General features: G+C 45.7%; 1 protein-coding gene across 1 annotated transcript; it reads left to right on the forward strand.

Moving 5' to 3' along the window:
* Window positions 1–5,246: 5,246 nt before the first annotated feature.
* Window positions 5,247–25,197, forward strand: CCDC50 (coiled-coil domain containing 50; the record flags this gene model as incomplete). Its single annotated transcript, XM_008937650.1, has 10 exons — window positions 5,247–5,340; window positions 6,662–6,785; window positions 11,446–11,536; window positions 13,774–13,882; window positions 20,882–20,988; window positions 21,292–21,336; window positions 21,895–21,999; window positions 22,946–23,025; window positions 24,056–24,153; window positions 25,178–25,197. Coding segments are annotated over 10 exons (873 nt in total), but the record flags the coding sequence as incomplete, so codon positions are not given.
* Between the last annotated feature and the right edge of the window lie 540 nt (window positions 25,198–25,737).

The raw sequence follows: 25,737 nt of genomic DNA on the forward strand, positions 1-25,737 counted from the left end.
GATTCAGAAACTGCAGCTGCACTGAAGTAAGCATGACTCACACCTTCTAGTTTTTGTGAATTACCCAGCACATGATGCTGATGGGAAATGTTGGGAGTGGAGGGGGTGGGGAGCAAGAGATGGTTTTTAGGACCCAAAAGGAAATGCTTGGAGCATGTCTGTGTGGTCCCTGGGTCATTGAACTGGCTAGTATCCCAGAGCATGTCATATGGGCCACGTGACCCAAGGGGGCCCTTGGGCCCTTCAGCGGATATCAAAACATGGTCTGAGACTTTAGGCAGAAGAGGGGGCTGGAGGTGTTTTGCTCTAAGCCTTGCTTGAAAAATGCGTTTGACCTCATGTTCACACTGCATGTTCCTGGACATTACCTACCTCTTTGTCACACACCTTAGTACCTCTAGCAACATCTAAGGCTGCCATCACTTCTCTGTTGTGGTTACCTCACTTTCTTTGAAGCAGTTTGGTGTAGGAAATGCTGAGCTATGGAGCTGAGGTAATGCTGAAGAGAGCTAATGAGGCAAGTGTCAGAATGCAGAAAAGGAAATTTTGCCAAGTTGTTGCACCTAGAGACATTTTTGTGTTAGACATAAAAGCCAGGCTTGTGACCATGCTTGCAAGAGCCTTAGATGAGCTGATACTTAGAAAGGCCTGTTTTGGGTGTAAACCAGGGGGGAAGATATGTGCTTGGGACTTGCAGAGGGGCTCTTGAGGATCCCTCAAGCAAGCGAGCTCTGTCTTTAATGCTGCTGCATGCACTTTGCAGCCCACCACTGCTGCAAAGGATGATGCTTCCAGACGTGCTTCTGCCCTTGTCCTCCCTGGCTGGCACCTCTGCTGGCTGTGGCAGCGGCTGGCATTACCTGAGCAGGCATGTCTTTCCCTGGCAGCTGTGCCAGGAGCACATAGCCCAGCCCTGCTCCCTGCTGCGCCAAGGCAGATTGGCTTAATCAGACTATGGTAAACTTGTTGTTAATGCTTCATGCCTCACTGGACTTGCCAATTGTAGCTGCTCTGATTGCACCCCTGCTGCTTGTCTGACTGTCTGATGGCTCAGGGCCAGGGCCTGGGGGTGGGAAGTCAAGTTGATTTGCAGCAGTGAACGCTGGCATTAATCATACCTCTCATTTTTTTTTTTAGGCATACAGTTAGGGAATAAGGCAAGAGACTTCTTTCCCCTCAAATAGAAAGCCTCTTGGAGAGGAGGAATTGTGACTCTCTGCATTGTCATTGGGGTCACCCTATTTCTCAGCACAAATCCAGTGCACATAATGCCTGGTAATGGGTGTGCTGGGGCTGGGCAGGGGCTGAGGACTAGCACCAATGAAGCTTCATTTCAGGCAATGCCTGACTGGGCCACATCTCCAATTATTTCGTAGTTGACTCATTGTTGGATGTGTGTCTTCAAGGACAGAGGGTTGGTCCCTTGGCCTTGGCTTGCTGCTGCAGTCATGCTTGACTCGGTGCCATGAGGGCTGGGTCTAGTCTTGTGGGAGTGCTTTGCACTTGCCATTGCCCCTAGACTTGTTAGGGAGTTGCAGGTGTCCCCATCTCTTGCCACCTGGCTGGCTGAGAGTGCTTCGTTGTGTTTGTAATGGAATGTTCTCATCTTCCTTAGCATGTTGTTCTCAGGCTGATGGAGCTTGGGAATGATGTGCTCAGATGAGTTGGAGGTGGTGAGCCCAGCCAAGTTTCTGACAGTGACAAAAGGTCTTGTGCTGTCTGCCCTGCCAGCAGCTTCAGCAGCACAGTGAGGCCTGTGTGCTTGAGCCACCCATTCAAGGGTTTGTAAGAACAGCTTAACAAGAGTGTGTATGCAACGAAGTGGCTTCTTCAGCAGTGCGCGAATAAATCCAAACATGTGAGCAAACCCAAGGCTTGCTGCTGCCCTGCCAGCCTCCTCTGCAAGGTGTCCACTGTGGAGCCCAGACACTTGAGAGCTTCCAGCATACAGACCCAACCCCTGTATTCATGTCTAGGCTCTGCAGCTCCGTGGCTCATCCAGGGGCACTGTCCCCATTTGCTTTGTGCCTGTGCTTAGACAGGGCAGGCGGTGGCTGGGCACAGCCTCAGGTCTGGGTGCTGTGTGGTTGTGTGAGGGGTGGCACTGGATCTGAGCTAGGCTGATTTGGGCTGGGAAGTGCTTGTGGTGGTACTCTGGTCTGTATGTGCTCCCTGGCCCAGGCACTGAGCTCCAACTGGAGCAGACCTTTCCTGAAGAGCCGAAACAATCAAGACAGAAACCTTGGTCCCCTTTTTGTCTCTGGCATCCAGCAGCTTTCAGCTGTGGCCTGTAGGAAGTGAGGACCAGAGGAGTTTTTCTTTGTTTTCCCCTGTTTGTTCAATTTTGGAGACCCATGTACTACTTCGAGCAGATCTCCGGAGGAGGAGCTAGAAGAAGCAGGCCCATCTATACAACACAACAGTATATGCACTTAACCTTTTTATTTTGAGTCCATGCTTGCTTTAGAAAGATTTAGTGGCCAGTCAATCAAAAGGGTTAAACAGTCATTGCTGTGTTGGAAGAATGAAGCTCACTGGAGGAGATGACTTTTTTGGTGGTTGGTCCAAGGCTGTCAGGAGCAGCAGTGTCTTTCTCTGGCCTTCCCACTTTCTTGCCTGTTCACCAAACATATTTCTGGTAACATGTTTTTTCCAAAATAAACGGAAAAATGTGTCTGGGTGTGAGCAGAATAGAGTGAGACAAACTCAAGTCCTCCTCTGCACATGTGCCTCTCTGGGGAGGATGGAACAAAGGTCTGCCAGCACCATCAGCACTGTGATCAGCAAGGCAGAGCTCAAATACCATGGGAATGAGAGTAGTGTCTGGACCTGCAGAGTGGAGTGGAGAAAGACTGGGGTGCAGGTTCATAAAGATTCCTTACAGCAATGATCTTCATGCAAAAAAAATGCACCTCTGAAGCGTTCATCCTTGCTCCTGTGTTGGCCACCTTGTCTTGGTAGCTCAGGCAGCTGTGTAGTGGACCTCCTGAGAGATCTATTGCAGTTAAAAATAAAATTCCCTTTTTTCTTTCCAGTTGTCTGGAGAAAGTGATACTTCTTGACTATGTAGGGATAAAAGCACAGCCCTAGATTTAGGCAGACTGTGGCTCTCTACTGAGGTGTCTTTGCCTGGCTCTGAACTGACACTAGGGCTCAAACCTCTCGAGTTGGATGTGCCCTTTCAGCAGGCCAGATAGTGCGTGTTGTAAGCAGAATGTGGTGGTTCCACTATCACAATAGGAAGCTGAAGTAGCTTTAGGGGCCACAGAAATAGTCTCTATGGGCGAGATCCCCTTGCCCACTCCCATAAAAATGTGCTTATGCCCACCAAGCACCATAGGTATGTCACCTGTGAGCAGCACTGCAGCCTGTGCCTCAGCTGTGGCTTTTCCAGAGCTGTGCCTGAAGGCAGTGTTTCTTTATTTATACACCAATGCTCACTGAAGTGTTTCAGTGCTGTTTAGTGTTTTGTATCCTCTTTCCTTTTTTAAAAGAAGTTACAATTAAAAAAAGCAACAACAAAACCTTAATTGCACCGTCCAGAATTGTACATGCTTCAAGTGAGTCACCATGGGTTCATATAACTTCAATCTTTGTCCTCATCTCCACTCTGCTAGCAGCTTGTTGCTCCCTTCTTCCTTCTCGCTGTTAGGAGCCTTTGTCATCTGTAACACTCTCAGAAAAACTCAGCCAGAAATTCTGTTGAATACGATAACAGGAGTAATCATTTATCTGACCTCTTGGTACACACAACTAGAAACTCTTCTAGATGTTTTGTGAAGATAAGTGGGCACAGAGGAGCATCTCGATGCTTCTCTAGCAGAGCATGTGTGTGAGTTTGAGAAGAAGGAAGGCTCGTGGGGCTGTGGCTCAGGAAGCTGCAGCTACCTTCTCGTTTCCTTGTATTTTCCACCCTTCGCGGTGATGAAAATATTTTATCTTCTCTGAACCCTTTCATAAATGGGCTTCTCATAAATTCCACTTGTAGTTTTGGTACATTCCAGGGGCTTGGGGGTTATTTTTACTTTATCTTCTAGGCTGTCACTGTGCTCTGCTAAAGAGAAACCTCGGTCTTCCCCAGAGGTTTTACCTGTGGAGCACAGTGGCAGTGGCTTGTACCTCCTCTGCAGCTTTGGAGGCAGCTTGTAGTTCTCTGTGCTGTATGTTTCAAATAGTTAATTCCCCTCTTGAGTCCTATTAAGCTGCTCAGCTTGTCACATTGAGGGGAAAAAAAAGTGACAGATCACTCTAGTGTAAAGTTTTCAGTGCTCCTGCCTTAAACTCTCCTTGAAGCAGATGAGAGCCCTGTGAATGGCAGGTGTGCCAAACAGGGCCCAATCCTGCACTTTGGGGGCACAGGTCACAATTTGTCCTTGGTTCACAGAGAAGCTGATGTGTACCTGCTACCAGAAGGATGAACCAGGTGCTGTGTGTGTGTCCCTGTCCCAATATGTATGTGACTTGTGCTTTGTTGCCCTGCTGCCTATCATAGCAAGTTAAAAATAAACACTGCTGTTTTTCTATGGTGTGGGTAGAGCATTCCTTTGAAAGTTCAAGTGTGAAAGTGATAGGCATTGGCAAAAATCTGCTGCTTTCACTTTCAGACTGGTGCCAAAGGGAGCTCGTCCTTTGCTCATTTAGCTTGTGTCTGGGCTGTTTTCAGCATCTTTTTAAGAAGCTGTGCTTATCCCTGCCAGTAACAGTGTGGTTGATCTCATACCTGGGCTTAAACCATCATCTGCCTTTTCAAAAGTCAATGAAGTTTACAAGAGACAATTGTAAAATGATTCCCAAGCTGGTTGAAATGCCTTGCAGCAAAAGCCATGGAGCTCAGTCTGCTCGGCTCCACCGAGGTGACAGTGTGCCTGTGCCTCTGTAGGGGGAAACTACTCTCAGACCCTTGGTTTTAGTTGAACCTGGTCAGCATGGGCATTGCTGTGAATCTGGGTGGAATACAGGGCTTTGTACACGAGCTCTCATCATTCTGTGGTGGCATGGCCAATTATGATTTTAAACCAAAGTGGAGATAGAGAGGAGAGTGGAGAAAGCTTTTTATGCAAACAGGGATGAAGAAGTAAGTGCATGCAAAAATAGCCACAAGTGCAGGAGGGGGAGGGGGAAAAAAACCCCAAACCACAAGTCCAAAACTGGGCTGGTAGAAAGTGTGTCAGAAGTCTGTGTTTCTATGCTCCCCCAGCCCACATAGCTCTTTTGATGCCTTTATTTTATTTTTTTAACTCCTGATACTAATTCTCTCTTCTGTGTTTCCTTGCCCAGTGTGTCGAGACTTTGCTATTCTGGAGGATCATACCTTGGCCCATAACTTACAGGAGCAAGAGAGTAAGTAGTAACAATCTTTGGAATAAACTGGAGCAAATTTGTCCCAACAGATACCCAGCTTTATTTGATTTTGCTAAGCAAAATCTTCCCTGCTTTTATATCACTTTTATTCTTTTAGATGGAGTCCTGATTATTGTTAGTATCTCCATTCTCCTGTAACACAACTGTGTTCTGCCCCAGCTCACATTGTACCCTAGAGACAGTTGCGTTTCATGTTTCAATTTTGTGCTCTCCTTTAGAGTTGAGTTTGTTCATGCTGTTTATGATAAAGTTGCGTGTAGGAGTGAACTTGAGGCTCTGTTGCTGTGCAAGGTTTTTAGAAATGACTAGCAGTTTTGGAAGCTTGCAGTTTTATAGGCTGACCTGAGGTGCAACCAGAAGATGTCTGTTTATTTACTTATTTCAGAATTGCTAGTGTCTGCCTTTTGAAAGGAGATATTTTGGACTAAGGCAGCTGTACACTACAAGGGTTTGAAAAGGAGGAAAAATAAGGCCAAGAGTGTCAAAGTGACTGGTGATTTTTAATTTTATTTTTTCTTACATGCTTGTCTGTTACTTTGGGTACATTTGTGTTCTAGTTTCAGGTGTGGTGGCCTCTAATGCGCTTTACTCAGTGCCAAGACCATTGGTATCTCCCTGTGGTAGGTGCTAAGACCATTCCAGCTACTTTACCAAGCGTGCAGCTTGTGCTGAAGTGGTGCCCTTGATACTGGAACCCGAGACCATTGAATTAAAATGGCTCTCAGCTGCAGCTCATGTAGCCATCTTTTCTTGCAGGCAGACTCCATGTATGGTAAAGGACTCACTTGTAGTGTTCAGTTGCTCTGTTGCTAAATATAAAGTTACTGAGATTCTGGAACTGATTATGTGGAGAGGGAAAGGAGTTTCCTCCTCTAGATGTTCTTGAGAACAAATTAGGGAAGCATCCATCAGAGGTGTTAGGTTCAACCCATCCTCGCTGGGCTCTGGTGGTTCCTTCCCTGTCCACTTTATTAATCTAGGATAGTTTTCCATAGCCAGAAAATGGAATTCAAATCCTAAAAAACTTGGATGTGATTAAGATACACAGATCTTTGTGTTGTTTCTTTTTTTGTATCAGACACACATCTACAGCACCCTCGGTGCTGAAGCGAGGTAATCTTAAGCTGCTACTGTAATTTCAGTTCAGGACTTCCCCACCTTTAGAGACATTACAAGATATTTCCCTACCAAGAACAGTCTTCATTTCTGTCCTGGAATCTCCCTCTCACTTGCTTTGTCTTGTTCACACAGTGAAGTTCTGCAGGCTGATTTGGGGGTTCTTGTCTGTGCTTATTTCCAGTTGAGCATCACTTGGCAACGAACGTTCAGCGTAATCGTCTGGTACAACATGACTTGCGGGTGGCCAAGCAACTGCAGAAAGAAGAGGATCTGAAAGCACGTGCTCAAAAACACCAAAAAGACTTGTAAGTTTGGGATGGAGCTATTGAAATGCTAGTCCCATTTGGTCAGAGCACTGAAGTCAGCTCCTTTGATTTGAGTCGATTAATAGTACGTGGGGTTTGGGTTGATCAGACTTTTGCTTTTGTTTCCTTTTTCTTTTGGCTATCTGCTGCTGTAAAAATATTGATACTAGGCTTTGACACAGTAATGAGAACAGGGTTGGGAGTAGGTGAACAGGGGCCCATCCTGACATAGATTCTGTTGCCTGACCATGGGAAGGAGCCTTCCTGTTCTGCTGCCTCTTGGCAAAGTGGGGCAACTTGGCCACTTGCATTGATTTGAACTTGTCCCTGGCTAAAGTCTGAGAAAGAAGAAACTGCGCCGCAGAAATACAGTGTGTTACAGGGAATTCTGTCTTGTGGAAATTGCAGATATTGGCCTGTTTGCATTGTGCTTGATGAGTGCTTTTGAGGAGCTGGGTGCAGTGGTTTTCGTTGTCCGGCTGCACTGAGCAGCTGAAAGCCTCTACTTGTGCTCACAGATGTGTGAAGTGACTTGGGATGAGGAGCTGCTGCCCTAGAGTCAGTTGGTGGAGATGGGTGTTGGGGGACAGGCCTTCTCTTGCAGTCACAGACTTGTGCAGCAGCTGTGGGAAGATGTTCAGTGAGTGCTCCAGTTTGCTCAGGTCCCACACACCAGAACTAACCCTGTGGCCTGTGATTTGGCTTTGTGTGCCATGGCTTTTATGCTATAGAGATAGTATAGAATACAGCACGACAGTGCAGGGCAGAATGAACTGTACTTTGCAATCCAGAGTTGACACTGAAGCATGTTGACACAGGGTCTGTAAGGCAGGATGCATCTCCCTGTGCTGCCTCCTGGCCTGTGTCCTGCTCTGTGATGCCACCCACCAGGTACTGTTGCTGGTGGATTGCAGACCCTGGGTGGCTCATCTGGCAGAGACAGTGACAGAGCAGAAGAGCTCTGTCTTGCAGATGTGTGAGATTTAAGGCTGGCTTCAAAGGAGCTTCTCATTAAAGCTTTGAAGCTGGGGCGTGACAGATCAGCCCCTGTCGTCAATGTTCCCAGCATACTTGGCAGCACTGGGTGGATACATGTGTGTCTCTCAAGTTTGTGCTTTCTTTCAATAGTTTCATCTTCATTACCAATTAGAGATGTAAGCGTGTAAATGACAACATAAAAATCAATTTGGTATGGCAGATGATTCCTTTTTGTTGCTTGCTGGGAACTGCAAGCAGTTTTCTTGTTGTAGGACTCTGTAAAATGGGATTTACAAACTTTGTGAGCCAAGTTACAGGAGAACTGCTGATGCAAAATGTTGAGTCAGCAGCAGTTCTGGTCCTGCAAGCATGAGCTCTTCTGCAAAAATAGTAAAAAAAAAAAAAAAAAAAAAAAAAAAAAAAAAAAAATTCGGAGGTATCCTTTTGTAATTGGATCTTTTTCTTCCTTAATTCATTGTACATTCCCACTGTCTCCTCCTAGTGCAAGATCAGCATGTTCCGGCAACAAAACAATCTTCACTGTTGTTGATTTCTGTATGGTCTGGGATAGTTTGACAATTCAAGGTGACGGGGGGAGTTAAGGGGTAGAGCTGGGTGGCCTTTAGGAAAAAGGAATGTAAAAAAAACTCTTCAAGTTTATGGGTTTTTTTCTGTCTTTGAAATCTCAGATTCTCTCAGAGACTTTGTGAAAAAACTGAACACATAGAAATAACTCTTATTCTCTTTTTAAGAATTCATGGAAGCATCAAACCTTATTTTCCTGTTTCTTTAAAAGCATCTCTCACACCTAGCTGAGCAGCCTGCACACTGCCAAGCAGAGTAGCAAGGCTGCTAAAATAACTGTTGGAAATACTGTGAAAATACGTTCTTTCCTTGTTTTGCTCCCAGTATTGTGATGGTTCTGTTACACTAAATGTGAACAATTCTTTGAATGGTTCCCTTAAAACTTTTTTAGCCCTCTCCTCGTCTGGCAACAATTAGTTGTGACAGCCCAAGTGAGTGGGAGCTTTCTGATCCCGTTACATCAATGTGAGGAAAAAAAAGTTTCCCTTTTCCCTGAGACATTCCTGGCTGCCCAGGAATGAAGGACACATGGATGTGATGTTCAGGGGTGGTGGTGTTTATGTTGCTCTGGCTGATTTCTAGGGACCGATGTGCACTTAAATCACACTAAAACTGAAGGACAAAAGGAGCTGTCAAAATTCTTCAACCTCTTTTCTTATGTTCAGACAAGTTAAAACACTTATGTTAGATCAGCTTATGCTGATAACTAATCAAGTCTCAGTATTTAACTACCACTGAGCAATAAAATCCAAAATCTAATCTTCTGTTGCTCTTCAGTGATTCTTAGAGAGTGATCTGGCGTATTCCACGAGGCATGTCATAAGGAGGAAGAAAATAAAATTATTCTACTCGTGCATTACTTGTAGTGTTCTTTGCTGCAAATGGAGAGGCAATGACCTTGTTGCTGGCTCTGAAAGATGATTAGCTTTTTCTGTCGCCTGTTTGTCTGCAATAAAATATATTTGAAGCATTTAGCAAGTTAAGCATTTAGCTGATAAACTTGGCACCTTAGCACTGTTCACAGGTGATGGGGGAACTGGAGACGTGTGACGCCTTGATATAGCTGACCTTTCTGACTTATTTTCTACCTGGATTCATGTCCTCTGAGACAGGGGTCATAAGGGGTCTGCTATCTTAAGCCCTTTGACAGCCTGCTCCCCAGGAATTGCATCATGCTTAGCTATTGTTTTGCTGGGGACTGTAGGTCCCTGCTGGTGCCAGGTTTGCCAAGGTCCCTTTTTATACGGCAGATTCAAGAACTGGCTTTGCTGCTGTGTGAACTTGTCTGCCTTTGAACAAGTCTGTCCCTGGAGTAAAGTGAAACGCACAGAGGCACACAAACAAAATGCCAGGGTTTATTACCTGAGTGCAAGAAACTTATGTCTGAAGGTGTTGGACCTGGTGATAACTCCAGCCCTACGAACACTGGAATTCCCCAGTGCCTTCCGGGGTGTCTGTAGGTGTATCAGTTTATGGATGTGCACAAGTGTTTGTGAGTGTGGTGCTCTGGGAAAGGGAAGGAAATGTGATGTTGTGACGCTGACTTGGGGTTCTTGTGTATTTGGGGAAGAGGTTATAAATAGTGTGCAGTACCAAATTGCTAGTCTGCTTCCAAGGAGCAGTTGACAGAAATAAAGAAGCTTCTTTTTCCTCCTGCTGTATGTTTCTTTTCCTTCCCTGTGACAGATTAGTTGTTTTTTGATCACCTTTGTCCTCTAAATCCTCTTCTTGTTCCCCACCCTAAGCCACATATCTAGTCTTTCTACTTCTTTATAGCAAGTGAAGAATGAGAGAAGGCTCTTTGGTGCCACTAGACTGCTCCAGCCATGACACTTTTCTGTTTGCTATTGAAAGTGCTTGTCTGTACTTACCAGTTTAATTTCCTACGTTTGTGTCCTAGACTCTCTTTCAGTCCTTGGCTTCCAATTTTGCAAGTCTTTTATGCCCTGATCCTTGCTCAAGCCTAGAATTAGTTGCTCCAGCCCACGCAGCACAACTTTGACATAGTTGAACCTGATTCTCTTGAAATATTTGCTTGACTTCTGTAATTTCCTCTTGGTAGTCCTCTTGTCACCTATCTGTCGTTGTCAGTGTATTCTAATAAGGCAAGCTATGCCTGTTGCTGTTCCAGTTCTCATCTCCTTCTGTGCCTTGCCTTTCAGTAGTCTTAATTGCAGAGATAGCTTAGATTGATTTTTCTGACCTGTTTGGAGCTAGTCTTTGGCTCAATTTCAACAGTGCTGAGAGAGCTCTCAATCTTTCTTCTCAAGTCCACCAGCCTGTCTCTGGGTTGCCCTAAGGAACCCCTGACCATCGTTCCAGCCTGTTTGCTGGGCATCAGAGCCCATGGCTCAATTCTTGTAAATGCTTTCTGTATGACGCCCCTGAAATACAGCCTGCACAGACTAAACTGTCACTTCATGTCTCAGCTACTCTGGTATCTCTTCTGTCCCAGGTTAATGCAATATTGTGTTGCTTCTGCATCTGCAATGGATAATTGTTCCCTTGCCCCCTGTTTTGGCACATATCACTCTCCTGCCTCTTGGCACTGGGTTCTGCTTTTGTCTCATCCCACCTTGGAGGCATTCCTTGTTCATTAATGAGCTGCCACCTCCAGCCTGTGCTTAGCCTACATACTGTGTTGTGCTATCAGCATATCTGCACTTTCTCCTTCTTGGCTTTCACTTCACAACCACTTTTCAGAAGTGCCAGCATTAACTGTATTCCTGAACACCTCTGGCATTTTGTGCAAAACCCCCTCAGCATAATTAGACTGTTTGCAGAGACCCCTGTGCACTGCTACGGCCTGCCCTATCCCATGGGACCTACCTCCTTTCTTAGCAGACTGCCTTTGAGTCTGTTTTTTCTTGCTCTGGACTCCGATTGTGAGTGTTTTGGGACCTGTTTTCTGTTTTTGGCCAGCAGCAAGTACAAGGAGTCCAGGTCCCTAGGGAAGATTCATAGTCTCTCCACTTAATACTGAGTAATAATTCCTTGGTGTAAATTATGTGGTTCTTTAGCTCTTTCATCCTTTTCTGCAGGCTGACTGACACCTGTGACTTCAGCTGCCTGTAATCCTTGTCTCCTTGCCTTGCAGAGAACGCCAGGACTGCGAGATCGCTCAGGAAATCCAGGGGAAGCTGGTGTTCGAGGCGGAGCAGCGCCGCAAGCAGGAGGAGAACGACGAGGTAACCTTTAAAGCTGCACGGATGGCAGGGCTATTTGTAGCAGCCCTTTCAGTGCTGGCATTTCTTGGTCATTAGCCACAGGAGCCGGCTTGCATGGTGTCAGTCCCAGACCTCACACATCTCAATATGCACATGGGTTTCAGAGAGTCTTGTTACAGGAATAAGATATAGTTATAGTCCTCATGCTCAAGGGTCACAAGGGTTGTTGATGCCAGTGGCCTTGCTAATGAAGAGGGCAGATAACGAGTGGGTCTTGTTGAGATGCTCATTGCCCTGGTCTAGGAGAGTGTAATTGTTGATACAGTTTGAGACCTGCTTCCTTAAATGCAAGATGACAGTACTGCTTTTGGGAGAATCCTGCGTCTTAACCTCTTGGTCTTTGGTGCAAAGACTTTGGCAGGACACTCAGCCCAACTGTCCATCTTCAGCATGGCTGAACTGTAGCTGTGGATAGAGTAACATACTCAGCATCTGGGTACCAGGTTGTAGCACTGCCACCCATCCTTGCCACAGGACTTCTGGAGAGCTTGAATTGATCCTGCTTCCTTTCCAAGGGTCTCCCCGAGTGTTAGTTCTTTTGCATGGGCTCCTGTGCTGATGCAGAGCTTGAGCAATGGGAGTGAGGCTGTGCAGTGCCTGAGATGTGTGTCAGCTGGCAGAGTGATAAACATCAGCCTCTTCTGTAGCCCTCAACACAGGATCTAGACAGAATGTCCTACAGGTATGTGTATTACTACGTGTGCCAGCCTAGTCTTGTATTTGTCACACAGGAGGGTGTAGTAGCTGCCTGACAGATATATATACACATATCTATATCTATATCTATATATATGATAGCTCTCTGGTATCAACAGTGGCTGGCAGTGTTATACCAGTGCTGTTTCAGGCAGATCCAGGCTGCTGTGCAGGGACTTTAAATGAAGCACTAAGCCTACCTGCTTACAAGTCCCGTTTGTGAGAAATGGTGTGTGTGGATTTGCAAGTCCTGAGCTGTCTCAGTCCTGGAGCTAATGTGCTTAAGCCCATATATTTATAGACTTACTGTACTTGCTAGAAGAGGGTAGCCTTGTCAGGGGAAGGATTTGTTGTTGCCCTTGGTAAAGAGGCTGTGGCAACCCCAGGTCCTCCACAAAGCTGGTTGCTGAGCAGATCTCATCGGAATCCTGAAATAATAGTTTGTACTTGAACAGCCTTCCAATGTCCTCCAGTGCTAGCTTTGCTCTGGAAGGTGTTGGCTCTTAGTTTGCATTTCAGGGATGCCTTTCCTGCCTGCAGTGTACGCTTTGTAGAGCCATGCATGTAAAGTTCCTGAGGATTAGGGAGGCTTAAATGAATAACATCCAATGCCCTGCTTAAATGCATAACATTCATGGTCCTGCTGGTATCTTCCAGCTTCTCTTCCTAGCTTCAGCCTAGCTCCAGTGACTCACAAGCTTCTGGGCCCCAAATGAGCAAGCTCTAGGGAGCTGTTTGCTATTGCTAGGCCTTGTTGATCCATTAGTCATCTAGAAGGAAAACCAATTAGGAAAATGGAGTGCTATTCTCTTTGATGGCATATCTACCAAAACTGTGACAGAAGATAAACAGCTGCAGTCCCGCCAGTGCTCCTCCTGCCTTGTGCCTAGTCTGCTTCTCTTAATGTCCCTTTCGATTTTCTTTTCCTTCAGTCTCTCTCTGTCAGATTGATGTATTTCTCTGCCTGGCATCCTACAGTCCCTGTAAATTACAGCTAGTTTGGAGTGAGTTCAGGACTTTGCTCTGGGAACTCCTTCCAGTTAGATGGATGTCAGTTGGAGACAGTCTTTGGCTCCTGTCTTTTTCTTTCCCTGGTGGAGTCTGGGGGACAAGTCCAGAACACTCATGGGTGCCTGTTTTGGTTCCTAGTCCTGGCTGAAAGCCTGAGCTTGCACATGGAGTCTCTGCTGCCTTGCTTTGTGCATGCAGACTTGTGTGCAGGTGGAGCAGAAGCCTGCAAGTCGGCCCACTGTTAAGCTTCCAACCCTAGGGCACGGGTGAGGTTGGGTACTGCTTGCTGAGATGGTCCCTTGTGTCAGTCACTTACAGTTGTAAGTCCCATTGAGCCCAGGGTTTGAATTTTGAGAGTAACCACATCATTGCCATGTCTGAAAAATTAAACTTATCAGGAGTTTTAGAATTGAATAAAGAAATTGGATAAAAGAATTTGAAAATACTTTTTAGGAGGGAAAGGTAATGTGTATTTTCTTTCATCTCTTCAGGACATTGCCCGTCTCCTACAGCTGCAGGAAGAAAAAAAGCACAAGAAGCACTACCCAGAATCCCAGGGACATGCAGTCTATGAAGATAACTATTATGCAGAAAATGGAGGTATGTTCCTGCTAGGTAAAGAATCCTGGCAGTACAGATGAAGCAGGTGATCTGGCAACTCTCTTTAGGAGATTTCCCTTGTCCTACAGGTTTGCATTCAGCATTGCATCTGTTTTTAGGGTCAGGATCAGACTTTATTCTAGAATCAGGAAATACTTGATGATATTTGCATAAAGGACAGGGATACAGTGTGTGGTGTGTGTATGTGCAAGCACACCCATGCATGCATGTTTAAAAGGGATTAAAAGACAGGAAAGAAAAAGTAGCTGGTGATGCTGAGAAGCCAGTTACTTGTGTAACACTACAAGTGCAGATGCAGTTCCACTCTTGCATTTGAAGAGGAACAGTTCCATGTGCTCATCTGCAATGCTGGCACAGCTACATGCTTAAAAGAATAAATGCTGGTTCATGGAACAGCCTTTCAGAAATAATTACTTGCAGGTATGTATCCAAGCATTAAAATTAACACAACTGCTTTGAATGACTTACTGAATAACAAGGTGATCTCCATGGAATGTCTCTGCTCTGATCATCTGGGATTGTGTGTTGTGGTAGAGATGATCCACAGTGCTGTATTGCTTTCTCTTGGTTGGCTTTTATGATTGACTACAGACCATCTTTAAATTGGGAGGAGAGAATCAGGGTGTGTTTAATGTTGGAGCAATCTGGGGATGGCTTTGCTGTGCACTGGTGGTGGTTCTTGTGTTCCTTCAAGAAAAAATGCATTGGGGAAGAGACTGGCTGTTTTTGGTTAACAAATTATGAAGATGAAGATCAAACCTCTTAATTTCTCGTCTTAACATCAATGCCATTGGCAGTTTTAAATGTCTTTTATTTGAACTTACACAGAATATTTGAGTTTCAATTGGGAAAGGAGTTCAAGGATGGTGAAGAAAACACAAAGCACAAAGTGCAAAACAGTAACCAAGTGGAAACTCCATTACCACAAGTTCTGCTATGTGTACAGAGCCTGGAAAGACTTTGATCTTGGAGTCTTACAGCCAACCTACACTTGAGTTTTCAGAATTAGATAGAGGAAATCCCTGAAAAAAATACAATATATAAGTAATAGTATTGCCATGCAGAGATGGTAGGACAGGATGGGTTTTTTGTAGCAGAAATCAGCTGATAAAAGCCTGTGACTCTCTGAACTGAGACTGGTGTGAATTTGAAGAGCAGGATATCTTGTGGGTATTATTTTTCTTCCTGCAGTAATCTTTAGTCTCGAGGGTGAGGTAGAAGGAGTTGTGCCTGACTATTCATAGTGGTGCCGCTCTTGATCTGCACTCCTTTAAAAAACTAGAAAGGACTGGAGTGGATTTTGATGTCTGGGTCTAGTCCATTGATCCAGAAGCTCTTAAATACTTGGGCACCATTTGATTACGCTTCAGCATCCTCAGTTCACATCATCCTCATTACTTGTGAACTTCAACCAAAAAAAAGCCCTTGCTTTGTTTGGATTTTAGTCTGTCTTGAGAGTGAATAAAAATTTATCCACATCCAAGAGGAATGTGGATTTAGGGCTATTGCTGCAAAGCAGTCTGAGCTCTTAAAGTGGAAAAATAAACATGAAAAAAGGCAGAGTTCCTTCCAGAAGTGTCTATGCCATGAAAAACATTCCTGCATTTGCTCAGTCACTTGCTGCTTGAGAGAGTAACACCGGGACCTGAAGAGTGTTTACACGGCCCCTGCAGAAGGTGCCACAGGAACCAGTGCTTGCTGAGGAGCTAATCACCCTGAGATACCCCAAAAGCAAATGTGCTGCTCAGGCTGTCTGGCATGGCTTCATTACCTGCTGCCACCCTTCCCCAGCAGTGCAGTGCCACGCTTTGCTCCTTCCGGATCTGCTCTCTGCTGCTCTGTTGATTGACTTTCCTTAATGACAACATTGAATTCACTTTAGACCCTCGTTGGTATTTTTCAAAAACTGACTCTTGCTTTCAGGCTCTGGTCCCCATTGTTCAGTAAGTCACTTAGTTTTATCTGAGATTTTTTTTTCCTGTAAGTTATGAATTACTTAAAACTGAAAAGAAAAGCAGTTAACAGGAACTGCTGTGGTTACTCTTACTGTTCTTGGATTTTTTTAAAAAATATATCTATTCTGGATAAAAATCACACAGATTTGTTTTCAAGATATTTTTTCTCTGGGCTGTATTTTTACTGGCTCGGGAAGTTTTTCTGAATAGAGCGACTGAAGGGAACATTCAGTTTTGATGTAGTGTTTTTCATTTGGGTGTTTTTTTCTCGAAGTCCAGATGATTGTAAGGAAGGCAGAGCTATTTATTAAAACAGAATACAGTTCATGTGCAGTGAAACCTATTTTAAATATTTTTAGATACTACAAAAAAAGACTTAGCAGCAGCAGAGAAGGAAAGTCTTATGGTGCTGAATTTTTTTTTTTTTTTTTTTCCTACAGTTCTGTTTAATCAGCCTCTACTTCAAGGAATTTTTTTTTTTTTTTTTTTTTTTTTAGAAATACTTTCATTCTGAAAAGCTGCTGAAGATAAAATAACAGTTCACTCAGTGCAATGATTTTTCTTAGCAAATAAGCTGATTGGAAAATAACTTGATCAGCACTTTGTGTACAGGCAAACTGTTACATCCTCAGAGCTGTGTGAGTTTTATTACTGAATCTAAAAGTAAAGAAAATTTCCACCTGCTTTCTGGAAAGCACAGAGGAAACAACCCCACCAAGCTGCTGAGTAAGTGGCTTTTCCAGCTACACTGCTGAGGTCAGCAGCCTGAGTTTTGCAAACTCTTATCCTGCCCTTAAATTTCTGTAGTGCTTTCCATGGAGCTAAACTTCTATTCAGGCAATGAGTAAGTGCAGGCTTTGAAACTTCTGGGTCTGCTGGAGAGACGTTGACAGTCTGTGGTGGGAGATGTTTGGATGCTGCAGCTATCCATCTTCTTGTCCTTTTGTTTATTTTAAAAATCCCATCCCCCTTTGCTCTTTCTCTTCTACTTCGTGAGTCTTCTTCCTGTTAGGTGAGGCTGCTTTTTCCAATGAAAAACCTTGTGCCTGAAGCCTGGTCAAGGCACTGGTGCTCATAAACCAGGAGAGCTAGACTCTCTGCTTGGCCTCTCCTGACCTTACACCCTTGCCATTGCCTCTCAGCCTTACCTTCATCTTGTGCCTACCTTTGGAAGCCTTTGCTGGTTTCAGTATCCTGCAGCAGTATCCTGATTGTCGCCAGGAGATGAGCTGTTCTCTCTGGTTTTCAGCCCCAGTAACATCATTAAAAGTCCTTCATCTCCATCTTGGCTTGTTGTTGTTTTAGGAGGTGCTCAGACACGCTTTTGGGCTGGACCTGCGCTTTTTGCTCCAGCTCTGTTGCCTCCTCTGCTGCCCTGCTGCTAGCCAGGCTGTCATTTCCCCCCATCCCCTGTGACATCCTGCAAGCATTACATCCCCATTCTCTGGGCTGATCCTGCCGTGCTTTGCCTGCACCTCCAGCTTCGCCCTGCGTCCAGCTCCCTCGCCCGCGTGCCACCAGTACCCGCCGCTAAACCCCCTGGCACTAACCCGCTTCCTGTTTGTCCCCCTCGCCGCCCAGAGCACCCCAGGAGTGTCCCCAGAGAGCAGGTGCCTGAGGGCCACAGGTCACACGGTGGTGACGGGCGCGGGTGCCGGCGGAGAGAGCAGCGAGAGGTGCCCTCACCTTTGCCCGACGGCGACTCCCAGCACGGACCGTCCCACTCAGGCCGTTGGCGGGGGTCTCCTCAACCAAGGGAGACCAGCAATGGCCATCAGCAGATGTGGAAATCGCCCAGCCAGGGGAGGTCCAGGAGACCTCCTAGCCTCGACCTGGAAAGAGAGGCTGAGCTCAGCGACCACAGCAACAGCTGGGAGCTGTGGGAGAGGCGAGCAGCTGCCAAGGAGAAGGCTTTGAGACCTCTCAGTCTTGACCTGGAGTCAGAGCACAGACTTGCAGACCAGGCGTGGCGCAGGAGAAAGCCAACCAAGCACAACAAAGAAAAGCACCTTCCTCTTCTTGAGGTGGAACTGGAGGCTGAGCAGGATACCTGGCATCAGGGCGGCAGCCGCCCGCTGCGCCCTGAAAAGCACAAATCTCGTCATCAGGGTCATTCACCACACAGGATGGTGCATGATGAGAAGCTCCATGACTCTGAACCTAGAGACAGTCACAGGAGGGATGAGGAGAGAGACTGCAGGAGGGCAGGACTCAGGAGGCCTCCCCCCTCCCTACACACTGTGACCCAGGGAAAGGCTGGAGACTGCCAGCGAGACTCAGGTAACCAAGTGATGGGGAGGGTGCACATACATGTGAGGATGGATCTTTGCATCCCCCATCCCAGTGTCCAAAATCTATGTTGTTCCTTTGAAGGTGCTTGTCTCCAATACACTGCAAAGTGTCCATGGTGAATCCTGCCTGGGTTTCTTCCTTTTTTAGTGAGATTCTTCTTATCCATTAATATTCCTGCTCTGTTTATTTCCTGACATGTCCCATGGCATTGGAGAGGATGAATAAGATAATATTGTTGGAAATGGTGTTCTCAGTATCTAATGTGCTAAGAAATAACAACAAAAAAAAACAGCATTAACCCCAAAAACTTTTATCTTCACGATAAGCTGTGCTCCACCTGAACAACAAAAAAACAAAACAGAAGAGAGAAGAAGAAAAAAAAAAAAAAAAGCCCACACCCCAAAGAGCAAGTGTTACAATCAGATCTTGTTTAGTTGATTTGGGTTGCTGGGCTGTAAGTGAGGACAGTTTGCTTGAGTGCTAACAAGCCAGCAGTTTCCATCCAATCCCTATTGAAAGCCCTGTGGGCAATGCAATCAATTCACTGCAGGCAAGTTCAGCAGTGGCACTATGTGTCTGGCTGAGCAATATTTGTCAGATGGGGTTCTTGTCAAATTCTCTATGAGCAGATTTTTCTAAGAAATGTGTGGCCTTGTACTTCTTGCTATTCCATAATACTTGTGGACTGGTGGGCTTTTAAGCTCCAGATCCATCTTTCTGTTTTCAAAACCACACTGGGAGTGGGGGTGACCTGTCTTAGTGAAAGCAGAAGTTTAGAGACATGGATCTATGTGTTTCAGCATGGGAAACTTGTGCTTTAAGCCATCTAAGTTGTCTTCACTTGTGTAAGGTGGTTGTGATAATGTATGTCTCTGGAGATGCTGGGAAAGCTATGCTTCATCATGTGCAAGTTCTCTTTGGGGAAGTGGAAGGTGTTTATTAGGTCTTCATATAATCAGTAAGTCATGATTTGTTCTGATACAATGTGGGTCCAAGTGTGACTCAGTATCCCATCATATTGAGTCAAAATAGCCAGAAGCTCACATCCTCTTCCTGTGGCCGGTGGTCATGGTGGGCCTTGTGCAACCTGGAATGCAGGCAGATGTGATGTGGAAATAACATTTATTGTTGTCTTCTGAACATATGAAGCCTGGCACTGATCAGTGTGTAAAGTTCAGCCTCGGGCTGGCCAGCAAACAATTCCTGGAAGCTTACTTTTATTCTTCATAGAGGCAATGGTGTATGTGAGCCCGCTGGCCATGCTGTTGCTCATTCCAGCATGGTAAAACTGTTTACCTTGGCCTTGGAAATGCTCTGAATAACTTAACTGTCACCAGGCTGGTGCTTTTTTTCCAGTTTCTGTGCTGGCCTGGGACTGCAGCTCTTCACAGCTTGGATTGCTCACACTGTGCAGGGGAAGACCAGGTCATACATTTAACTGTAACATGCCAGAGCTGAAGTTTTCTCTTTTTATGCTAAGATCATTTTTAAGAGGGGTGTTAGCTGTTTAAGGTTGTTGATCAGTTGACTCAAACAAAAAGCAGAAAAGCCCCCACACACTTCCTTTAATACCTGAAGAAGAGGTGGTTTCCTATTCCACAGTTTCATTCAGAGTTGGTATGTGAGGTCTCTTGCCCTCTGAAGTTTGAAGTCTTCAGGATGCTGGGTGTGGTATGGTGGTAGTTTATCCAGAGATGCACAGAAAACTTTTTTGAGGTCAGTTGGTTACTTCTGTTTTTCCCCTTTGGTCTTACTTGATGAGAAGAAAACTGATAGGTGACCCAGTGAGATGTAACATTTGTGCATTTATGATGCGATTTGTGCAGTTATAATAAAAGCACAAATTATATTAGCTGGAAGCCTGAAATGTATTTTCTGAGTTTGGGATGGAAGGGAGACAGGTGGATATCTAGAGTATTTGTGTGCTTCAGACATAAAGCAGAAAGCTCATTTAGATGTCTGAGATGTCTGAACAATACGGTTCAGAGTGCAGATGGAAGGAGAAGGCATTCATTGAGTGAAGTCATGCATTTTATAACAGGAATACAGTGAGACTCCTTTGATGGCCTGGTACAAATAAACTATGGAGAGACTCTTAGAATGCAACACTTCAAATCACTTGAAGATGTTTTAACTTTAAAAAACACATAAACAAAACTTTATACTCAAAGCCGGAACTGAACCTTGTATAAACTTCAAAAGTGCTTACGTGGCTGTTTTCTCACTGTGAATTATAAAATTCATGGATCAGCCCCTGAAAGAAATTGTCAGAAACCTCATGTGAGTCCCAGGCAGCTTTTGCAGCCCGTGCTGCTCCAGAGGCTGGTTTGCAGACTCTGCCATGCTCATGACAGATGTTGGGCTGCTCTCTGCTGCCCAGTTTTGCCAGTGTATCTGTATCAATGCAGAGTGTGGGGATGAACTAGATTCCTTTGCTAGCATCACTGTGTTGGCAGAGACTGCTTCAAGGAACATGGCCTCTTCTGCCACATGGTTGCTTTTGTCATGGTGTACCAGATATTTCTGTATGTACAGAGAGGCCTCCCTAAGGTGCGTGCTGCACCTTGGGCAAAAGTACTCTAATACCAGCTGGCTGGCAGGTACATTGCCATGGTCTCTGCTCCCCTCGAGTGGGGCTTTTGCAGGGGGCTTTTGAGGAGATGATGGATATTTCCTTACCAAAGCATTTGGGAAATGGGTGAGTTGATTGTTTCCTCTCACAATTCTGTAGGCGCCAGGTTGAGGGGGACACAGCAAGCCATGTATGATGCACCCCGAAGGGAACAGGAGTTGTCTGATGCAGAGATGGCTCGGAAGCTGCAGGAGGAAGAGCTCCTGGTAAGTAGAAGGTTGCAGGGTGGGCAATGCATTGTGGTAGGGCCTGGCAGGTAGATGAGGGCAAAACTCAGCTGAAAAGCTGAAATGACAGTTTGGTGTCAGGTTGTGAGGTGAGTGTTGAGCTAGCAAAGAATATTTGGAGAGGATGTAGCCTATTTGTGTGGGAAACTACTTGCCCTGCCCAGTAGATTAGTGGGTATGGATAATTTAGAGGGACTATCCTTTTGTCCCCAGGTTTGTTTTTTTTTTTTATCTACTGTTTCTTTGGTTTTTGTGTTGGTTTTTTTTTTTTTTTTTTTTCAGGGTAATGAGGCAGATCAGAAGGCAGCTCAAGTAGCCCAAGATGAGGTGAGCAACAAGTAAAATGTTTGTAGCATTCCTTTACTTGTGGAAATTGCTAAACCCCCCCTTGTCCCCTCTGACCCTGTAGTTTTTGTTCCCCCCCTTGTAGTGGAAGGTCAGGGCTCCAGTGGGGTTTGCTCCTTGCTGGTTTTCATGTATATGGTCAGGCTGGTCAAGCAGAGTGTTGCATTGCCTGTTGCAGCCATGGCAGAGGAAGTAAGTTCATGTCTGTAAGAGCATCTCTTGTAACTGAGTCCCAGGGGAGGCTATCAGATGCTGTGAGGTGAACATGCACACACATCAAACACAAACACCCCTCTGCACTGAAGGAAAAGGTATGAAGGGCAGAATGGCTCTGCACATGCAGTTCTGGCAAATCAAAGATCCACTAGGCATACTGCACATAGTCTTAATTCTGCTCTGTCAATTCATTTCTAATCACAGATGGGTGAAATCCTGGCTTTGCACCCTTCCTGTTCAGCAGCTGCCCATAGGAAAGGGTTGAAATAACTCACACCCCCAAGAGCAGTAAGTCTGACACACTCTCTGTATCTTCCCTTCTAGGAAATTGCCCGACTCTTGATGGCTGAGGAGAAAAAGGCTTTCAAGAAAGGGAAGGAGAGAGAAAAGTCTTCCCTTGAAAAGAGGAGGCATGATCAAGACTGGAAGGTATGTCAAGCTTCAGGAGGTGTCACAAATGAAGTGCTATAGTGTTATTCCCATTTACAGAGGGAGGTGAGGGTGTGTGTGGTGAGAGCAAAAGAAACAATCCAAATTCATGCATCCAGAGAGTCTTGCCACCTGTTACTCAGCTGGTTCCCAAGCCTTTTGGAGCCACCTTCTAGATTACTCTTTGAGTTCAGCCTCAAGAAAGGTGAGCCCTAGCCTTAGAGGTTGGCACTGAATGTCCCAGTGCCTTGTAGCCTCCCTCAAGCACTGTCAGCCCTCCTGGTGCAGGACCTTCCCTCTGATGAAATCCCAGCTGGCAGCAGTAAAAGCAGTAATTGGTTCTGCTTGTGCACTGCAGGTCTAAGGCAGTGCAGCTACTCCAGTTGTCACTCAGCTTCATAATAGACCTGGCTCTGTGATGAAAGGATTGAGTGACTCCAGCCTAGGTTTTTGTATGAGTAATACTGCAGAGGTTAGCCTAGCTGATGTGGAAGTTGGTGGGAAACAGATTTCATGGTCTTTGCTGGTAAGGTGCTAAAGGGGGCGTTGTGTTAATTTTGGGGCCAGTTGAAGGTAGCTCTGATGTTTTCAGCTTCCTTACTGTGTTTAAGTGGTTGCAGGAGCAACCTGCCTGCAGCTGGTCCCTTGTGCTCAGCCCAGCCATGTGCACAGTCATCACACACTGACCGCAGTGTTTGACCCCAGCTTTGGGGTGGGTCCCCCAGTGCTGGCTTGTATTTAGAGCAAAATTAGAGTTTGTCTCAGCAAGGCTGAGTTTCATTTACTGGAAACTAGTCCTGGTGCTGCTGTTTGCCCATGGCTGGCTGTAGTTAGTGCTGTGCAGAATCTGAGCACGGAAGGAGTGCGTGGAGCTGTGGCAGCCTCAGAGCACTGGCTGGCCTCTTGCAAGGCACACAGGTGAGCTGCTTTCCCTTCTTCCCATCAGCACGATGCGAGCGAGTCCACGCGCTCAAGGTCAAAAGAAGGGCCTGAAAGTCATCGACACAGAGGCAACAGGTCTTCAAGGTGAGTTCAGACTGGCTGGGAAAAATGGGGAAATGCAGTCAGGAAGCTGCACAGAAGCTCAGCCCTATGACAGAGTTGTGGGGCAACCAGCCTGACCCACCCTCAAGGGGCTTGGTGGCCAGCAGAGGTTTTAGCACTGAAAAGAGATGGAGGGCACGGGGCTGGTGAGGTGCTTGGTGACGTGTGTCACTCGCTGTGCTCGTGGTGCTTGTCTGCATCTTCTCCCTGCCTGGCACTGACAGAGATCGATGAGCTTGTGCAGTGACATTTTTTACATGACAGAGAAACAATGAGAGGGTTAAAGACCTTCTGGGGATGTGAAACCAAATGTCATCTCTGGGCAGGAAGGACTAATCATGATGCATTTGCACAGCTGCTCCCTTGGGTCCCTGCTCCCCAGTTGAGCCCTGTGCACTGCTCCTGCTGCTGTGTGTGGACACCCCTCTGTGAGCAAATACTTAGTGCTTTGGAGTGCCTCATCCCAGAGCTGATGGGAATGTTCTGTAGCCCTTCTGAATCACTCAGTACCTTGGCCTAGCACTTCTGATGAGCAACTGCACCCTGGAAGTCACCCCAGTGGCTTTGATTGCCAATCTTGATATAAGCCTAGAAATTCTTGTTGAATTGCAAAAGAAATAACACGTTGTGCAGTTTATTGTGTGTGCAAGGAGACTGAGGGTCTGGGATTAAAAGTGGGCAAGCAATGAACACTTTAAAATGTTTCTCTTTCACTTTGAGTCATGTTTTCATCAAACCTCAAAGTGGAAATTCTTTATTTCCTGACAGCTTGAAACAAGTTAAATGAAAGTGGTCCATGAGAAATAGTAAATATTCTGCATTTCTCACCACAGAACCAGTAATGGGCTGTGCTTGGAGGATCTGGTGTGCAGGTGGAAAGTCTGGGCCAGACGCAGTTTGCATAAAACTGATAGGGACAGAGCAGTCATCTGAGACGTTGCTTTTGCCATGCTGTTATGCCTTGGAGGTTTTTTCCCAAAACTTGATTTTTTTTTTTTTCACTGTTTGGCAGGTCACAGCCTCACCTCGATGACTTTGAACGTTCTCGGTATTACACAAGCCAGCCCAGCCCCTTGCGCCAGCTCCCCAGACCTGAGCATTCTCCTAAAGGTAGGAGCAAGCCCATGGTTGCCCCAGCACTGAGGCTAGTGTGGGCTGTTTTCCTCAGCCTGCAGGTCTGGATGTTTGAAAGAGATGCTAACAGTGAGGCGGAGTGGATGTGCCCCAGCAGGCAGGTGATGCCAAGCAGTGCTCGAGTTGTACTTGCTGAGCACGCTGTAGGCTGAGAGACTAAAAAGATATTTGCCTTGGTTTTGTCAAACTGCCCTTTGCTTGTCTTCTGTAATCTCTTAATGATGAATGACTGTAAATCCAGGCAGTACATGAAGGAGAAATAACATAAAGACGATGACATGATGGATTTTAGGTGTCTCACTAGTATCAAACAATCCAATACAAGGCAAAACCTCACAGTATCACCTGTCTGGAAGCTGGCTGGGATGATCAGACAGAAGCTTGTCCTGAGGCCAGGCTTGTTTTGTTCCTGCAGCATCTCAACACTGCTTTGTTGGCTCGTTTCCTGAAATCACTTGGCAGAAGAGCAGTGTGGTTAAGGTCGCCCCCTCAGAGTTTTAAAGCCAAATACCTATTCTCTGAGTTACCTGTAGAGTCTCTGGGGGAAGAAAGGGGCAGCCAGAGTTCGACTCAGTCACTCAGGTTTCTTCCAGCTCTGCTGATTGTGACTTAAATGTGGACACTTCCCAAAACTGAAAGTTTGGAAAACTTCTGCATTGTCTCTTTATCAAATGAGCTAGAGAGTTTTTGGCACTTTACAGTGCCTGTAAGCCCAGTGCTCGTTCACTTTTCTTTAGTACTAGAGACTATGCAAGGTGGCATAGAAGCAGTGCAAGGTGCCTAGAAGCAGTGCAGATGTCTGCCTGTCTTGCAGACCTGTCCTTCCTTTCACTTCAGAAATCTTAACATACAGTTTCCATTGTGGCATTTGACTTTGCCAATACCCTGGAAGTCATAGGGACATCCAAAAGGGCAGGGCAAGTAAAAGATGACCGCAGGTAGTGTTTTCTTCACCAGGATCTATCCTTACAGGTGTTTTTCTTTCTGTTTTGCTTTCCAGGTTCCCGTAGGAAGCAGTAAACTATGCCTACCTTTGGTTTGACTCTCCTGTAGCAAACATTACTGGAATTGCCAGGCAACTTTCTTGATTCCTTACCCAGTGGGAGGTCCACTTTCCACTCTCAGGATCTCCTCTTTAAGTGTCATCATATTAAGGAACATTGTTCGTTTCAATCTCACTGATCTGGGATAGCTTAAGCAGCGCAGTGCAATCTAGCTGCCACTGAGCTGTGTCTATCAACTAGCTAACTTAACAGCTCCCTCTTCCATTCTTTTGAGGCTTTCCTTTTATTTTAATTTTTAAACTTTGGCTGGAGCTTTGGCAAATAGGACAAAGACGCAGGTACAACAGGGAGAAAAATCCAAGGTATGAGCTGGGTTTAATGCAGTGGAGGAGAATGTCAGAAGTTCAAGTCCTTTCTGTATTAAGATGATTTACAAAGAGAGTTATATGAGGAAACGTGTTTCTTCCTGTGCTGGGCAACACAGCTGAGCCACCCTGACAGTCATCCTAGCTTGCAGGAGGGAGAGAGGATCTTTGTAATGTACACCAGCAAAAGC

This window comes from Merops nubicus, unplaced genomic scaffold, assembly GCF_000691845.1.
Source record: "Merops nubicus isolate BGI_N331 unplaced genomic scaffold, ASM69184v1 scaffold35333, whole genome shotgun sequence".
Classification (NCBI taxonomy): domain Eukaryota; kingdom Metazoa; phylum Chordata; class Aves; order Coraciiformes; family Meropidae; genus Merops; species Merops nubicus.